Source organism: Humulus lupulus, chromosome 3, assembly GCF_963169125.1.
Source record: "Humulus lupulus chromosome 3, drHumLupu1.1, whole genome shotgun sequence".
Lineage (NCBI taxonomy): Eukaryota > Viridiplantae > Streptophyta > Magnoliopsida > Rosales > Cannabaceae > Humulus > Humulus lupulus.
In genome coordinates, this window is record NC_084795.1 from 51,061,429 (window position 1) to 51,067,448 (window position 6,020).

At 31.0% G+C, this 6,020-nt stretch overlaps 1 protein-coding gene across 1 annotated transcript; it reads left to right on the forward strand.

Moving 5' to 3' along the window:
- The first annotated feature begins 1,605 nt into the window (after positions 1–1,605).
- Positions 1,606–4,010, forward strand: LOC133822681 (uncharacterized). The gene is made up of 5 exons (XM_062255091.1): positions 1,606–2,003; positions 2,161–2,248; positions 2,364–2,434; positions 2,561–2,617; positions 3,219–4,010. Exons 1-5 carry the CDS (start codon positions 1,899–1,901, stop codon positions 3,438–3,440), a joined length of 543 nt encoding a protein of 180 aa, XP_062111075.1. The 5' UTR covers positions 1,606–1,898; the 3' UTR covers positions 3,441–4,010.
- The last annotated feature ends 2,010 nt before the right edge of the window (positions 4,011–6,020 follow it).

Sequence of the window (6,020 nt, forward strand, 5' to 3'; positions counted from 1 at the left end):
ATATTGGGCCCTTTCTTTTTTGGGGCCTGTGCAGTAGTCAAGCTTGCACACCATTAGAGTCGGCCCTGACAGAATGTACTTTTGTCGTTCAATAAAATAACTTAGATACTTAAGTGCTACAAACATAAAAAATTATATACTTTTACTACAAAATCCCTATTAGTAATACACATAATAGTTTCACCATGACTTTCCTACAAAAAAAAAAAAAAAAGTTTCATCAGTGCATAACACCATCTCAATAATTTAAGAATTAATATAAAATCATTTAGCAGATATTTTGAAGTCTTAATAAAATAAAGAGTTTTAGTTATAACTGAAACTCAGTGTTATTATGATGAATAATTAACATTTTTGCCTCTTGAACTTATGATACTATCAGATCGTGCTCCTTAAAATATACAGACTATTAAAAACTCGCCTTGAACTTTTCCATATATAGAAACATAGTCATTCTGTTAGCTTTCGTTTCGTTTTTTCGTTTAAACGCTGATGTGTCATTGCCACGTCAATCCCACATGTAGAATAATTAGTATTTTTACCCTCCTAAACTTTGATTACTACAAAAATTTGCCCATTTTTGTTAAAAAATAATTTTTTTATTAAATCTTATAAAAATAATTCAAATCTTAAGAAATTAAATAAGTCATTTAAACTCTAATGGAATCTTTAAAATCCAAAATATTAAAAAATTAAATATATACCAAATATGAATGAAATAAAAAATAGACATTAAAAAAATAAAATATGAATGAAATATAAATAAAATCTTAATTATATTAGCAACTTATTTATTTTTGTTATAAATTAAAAAGAAAGGATTATTTCATGTTGGGTTTTGAGTTACACGGCTCAAATCATTTTATTTGTAAAAGAAATAAGATACGTATAATTTGATTTGAATTTGAATGTATATTTAATTTTTTTACAAAGAATATATATTTAGTTTGATATTTAGGTTTTAGTTTCATTTAACTTTGAATTTTTATATTTAAATTATTATAAATTTGAACTATTACTAAGATTTTTTTTTTCAAAGGGTTAAAGTTTATTTTTAATGTTACTGTTTTAATTTTATTTTGATTTTAATTTTTGAATTATTTTTTTTTTAAAAATTATTAAGGTTGAATTAAAATTTTAAAAATTAATACAAAAAATAAATTTTTTTAATAAAAAAATTACCATTTAGTAATAATCAAAGTTTAAGCAAAAATGTTAATTATTATAACAATATTATATCAGAATTTATAATATCACACAAACATAACATAACAGAATCTAAAAAAACTAAATTTCTATAAATGATATAATTTAGTTGAAATTTTTAACACGTTCATAAGTTGGCACAAAAATTCTAAGTATCCCGTCTATAGTCACTCCTTTTCTCGGCCGCCTATCGTTCTGATTGGCCACGTTGACCTTTTAAGTCCCTTTGGGTTGACACGGCGGCAACTGAGAATCCCACGTATGCCACATGGCAATAACAAAATAATTATATAATACTACGTGTCGCCGTATAATGAGTATCTATCCATGTGGAGTGTACGGTTACTTAAACGAGAAACCCTTCCTGTAATAGAAAATATCTCTAAACCCCAACAAATATCTATGACCACGACCACTAGTTTGTTCCTGAACATTCCCGAAGGTCACTAATCAACTCCAAAAGGAGAGCCACCCAAGATATTTTTGCCAGGCTTCTTAAAGCTTCTGGAGCACATATTATGCAACAGCCAGAACCCTTCTGAGCCTATATATATGTATTTACATGAAGAAGCTCTCTGCGACATTTTCGCAAGCACTTGGAGATAACATTCTGGAGAGCCAAACAAACAACTGTTTCATGCTATATTAATAAACTGGGAATTGGGCATTTGGTTTTGTTGTAGAGAAGAATAATGGAGGCTAGTTATGAAGGCTCTTCATCTTATTATAGTGTTCTTGGAGTTGGTTCGGATTCTTCTGCAGAAGAAATAAGGCGTGCTTATAGAAAGCTTGCAATGGTAAGTTTGTTCCAAGTCCAAGATTTTTGAGTGTCTGCTAGGTAGAAACTTTTCCAGTGTTTTTTCTCTTTCTGGGTTGGTTTCATTTCAAATTTTGGAATTTAAATTGAACTGGGGCTGATTGGTTTTTCTCGATTCTCCGCTGTTTTGGGTTCAGCAATGGCACCCAGATAGGTGGACGAGGTGCCCTTCTCTCTTGGGTGAAGCCAAGAGAAAATTCCAGAAAATACAAGAAGCTTATTCAGGTATGGTTTTGTTGTTCTGTCTCATGCAAAAATCTAGGCAATAAAATCTTGTAGTACTGTTCTATAGGGTGACTGAAAATTGATTATTTCAATTGTTTTTGTTTCATGGGAACAGTTTTGTCAGATAAGAGGAAGCGGACAGTATACGATGCGGGCTTGTATGACCCTAATGAAGAAGAAGACGAGGTGGGTATTTCAAATATTCGGAGTTCTCTTTCTTTTTAAAAAAGAAGTCTTGGGAAATTTACAGTTGTTATCGTATCATTATTGCTATGATGGTCTTGTGATTCTAAATAAATCTCACTCTTTCAGGGCTTTTCTGATTTCGTTCAAGAAATGGTCTTTCTCATGTCGCAGACTAGGAGAGAGGTACCGACCTAATCTCTTTTCCTTTTTTTGTACTTGTAAATTTACATATTATGAAGTAGAGAAGAGGAATGATTCTATTGCTTCCATTCAGTCAAATTATAATCAAGGTATATAAACAAAACTTAAAATTGAAAAAGCTAGGATGAAATGAAACTGCTGTGAGATAGAGTTATTAATACTATATGAGTTCAACGATTTTTTTGGCTCAATTCCTGTCTCAAATTTCGCTCCTTTTTATGCTTATAGAACTTAACAGCACTTTAAAAAAAACTTGTTGCGTTTCTTCAGCTCGATACATTGATCATATTGATATTCAAAACAATATCATTTCCTTCGCGACATTGTTTTTCTAGTTTTTCTCGTTCGGAATTAAACTAACTTATCCTGCCATTTGGGAAGCTTGCTTTCAAATTTACAGCCTATATGGCTGCCCTGTTTCTCAATGATCACACTAAATGGTGGTATCTTCATATTGCAACACACCTTTATGATGTATCAAATTTTTGAGTTTCCTTTATTTATTTCTCTAATTTCTTCAAAGGGTACACTTCTTGCTTTATGATCGATACTCAAACCCCTTCTAACTTTTGTACACGTGCAGGAAAAGAGCTACAGCTTGGAGGAACTACAAGACATGTTAGTGGAAATGGCCAAGGGGTTTGAGACTCCCACGTTTTTCTGTGGCTCAGCATCGACATCATCGTCGTCGTCCTCATCACAATCATCATCTGTATTTGAAGGTTCTGGTTGTTCCAAAAGGACACGTTTTGACCCAAATCCAATGGTAGACAGAGGATTTGGTGTATATGCATATCGAGCTTAGGTAATGGAAAGGGTAGTCATTTCAATTGAGAAGGGAGGAAAGTATAATACTGAGCCTTCCACAGTTTTCCTGATTAACTTTCCATCACAACTTTGGATCGAGAAGAATTTGGAAGTGCAAATTCTTTCTAAATTGCAAAGTTTCAGCTTCTCGAAAATGTGATTCTTATTCAAGTGATTCTCTGCATTGAGTAATGCTTTCAGTCAAGAAAGAGATCAATGTTGTGATCTTGGATAAAGATGATGAAGGAAGCACTTGACAGAAAAAAGTCATCTCACTAATCAACTAACACCACTAGATTGCAGAAATAGCCATGGTTTTACCATTGTTCTGTAGTCGTAGAAGTAGGGAGTGACGGATTGCTTGGTTGGTCTCTATAGAGTGTACTACCGTATTAGTTTCAGTTCTAATGTAAAGTACTTGTTATCTGAAGTTTCTACTGTGGACAAGAAATGGCGTGTTCTTATTTTCATTGTAAATAAAAAAATTCATGAAAATTTGGGATTGTAAAATCGTGCTTTCTGTCTTGTTACTGTCACATTATTAATAAAAAACTAAATTTAGAAAAAATATGCCTGTAGTGTTTTTAAGTCTAAAATACATGCTTTACTCTTTTTAAACCTTAGATGATTATTTGAACTTTTTTTTCTATTCTCTTTTGGAAAGAAAGTGATGTTTAGGGAGAGATTTTATTAAAGAGAACATAAATATTAATTAAACTTTAAAACTTTAAATATATATGGACAAAAAAATAATTAAGCATACACGCTTAATACAAAATATAAATATGGAATTCCCATAAACTAACAAACCAGATTCCCATATTTTTTGATCAAGAAAAAGATTTCGCCCATTGCCATTCAAGAAAAATATTTTTTGCCTACTGCAATTCGTCGACTATTTTTTCCGATCACAACTTCATATTCTCCATTGTTTCCGATCAAAATCTGATCAAGAATTGGTGGCTGCTACTCTCATCTTGGTAAATATTCCGATAGTAACATCATCCTTCTCTAGTCATCGAATTAAACATTCAATTCAATTTCAGATCAATTGATCTTCTTCTCCGGCAGCTGAAACTGGTTTTGGATTCTTTTCCAATAATCAGATCTTTTTCTCTGATTATATCACCTGCTTTTACCTTCGTTCACATCAGCAAAAGCAGAAATCCATCAACTTCTTTGATTTCTCAAACAGGTAAGCAAATCTTTTTTCAAATATATGACATGCAAAATATTTACACAAAGAATCTGCAAATTACTTCATCAGAAAATTCTTGACTCAAACTACTTGTTTCAAAACTTTTTTAATTACACACATGAAACCAGTTACATCACAAAAAAGTTTAACATTTACATAATTCAAATATTACAAAATAATATAAAAAAACAACAAAATAAATACAGTAACCAGTTACATACGAATAATAATAATAATAATAATAATAATAATAATATTCTGCATAATAATTTATCATGAAAAATGAAAAAATAGAAATTGATTTACGTTTATAAAACCAGTTACATAATATAATTTTAACTTTGCATATTTGAAAAAAAAAAAACAACAACACATTCACTAAAGTAACCAGTTACACACACAAAAACAGAACTTAATGCAACATAAATAATTATAGAACCTGGAAAATAGTTCTCGATTCACTAAAAGAAACCGGTTACTTAAATAATTTCAACATATGATAATTTTCATTCACTAACACAACCAGATACATTTTAAACAACACTAAAAATTATATTGTGCTATATTGCAGATATGGAGTCTATAATGACATTGATTCGTTTTGGAGGAAAATGGACAGATAGATATCAGTATGATGACTACACCATGACTGGACTGATAATACCAACAAATTGTTCTCTAAACAATTTGGTTCATTTAGTGAAAACTGAGATAAAATGCAATATTCAAAATATTGAGATGAGTTACCAGTTATCACCAGGTATGCCACCAATGAAATTACTCACTGACAATTCAATCCTATTCTACATTGAGCTGAAAAAGAAGCAAAATGAAGTAACTGAGCTACCACTATGCATCACCATTGTTGATCAAACAATAGCTGAAACTGTTCAACACAATACATATGAAGAAGAAACACAAAAACAGAACACAGATTTAAAAAAGCTAGTTCTTCAACTAAACAACGAGCAATCAGCTACAGAATTACAATATGACAAAGCAACCTACACGAGAAATAACCAGGTACAAACCTTCCCCAATATTACAGACATAGCTGATGATGTAGTAGAATTTATCATAGAGAGAACAGAAGAAAACAAAAGAAAAAGAGAAGAAGAAACAGAAATTATAACTGATCATAAAATTTTCAAAGTTGAAGAAGGCCAGATTTATAAGGACAAAAAGCTCTTAAAATCAGCTCTATGTTATTATGCTATGATCCACAACATCCAATTCAAGAAAAAAAGATCTGAACCGAGAGAGTACCTAGTAACCTGTGTGGATGACAATTGTAACTGGTTACTTAGAGCTTCAAAGTTCAGGAAAACAGAAACATTTAAAATCAGAAAGTATGTAAAAACTCACACCTGCTCCTTGGAT

Excerpts from the sequence above, each read along its gene's own strand:
- LOC133822681 (XM_062255091.1), top strand. The coding sequence starts at position 1,899 with ATGGAGGCTAGTTATGAAGGCTCTTCATCTTATTATAGTGTTCTTGGA. Across the intron at positions 2,435-2,560 it reads CTAATGAAGAAGAAGACGAG|GGCTTTTCTGATTTCGTTCA; the intron begins GTGGGTATTTCA and ends TCACTCTTTCAG. Across the intron at positions 2,618-3,218 it reads TGTCGCAGACTAGGAGAGAG|GAAAAGAGCTACAGCTTGGA; the intron begins GTACCGACCTAA and ends GTACACGTGCAG.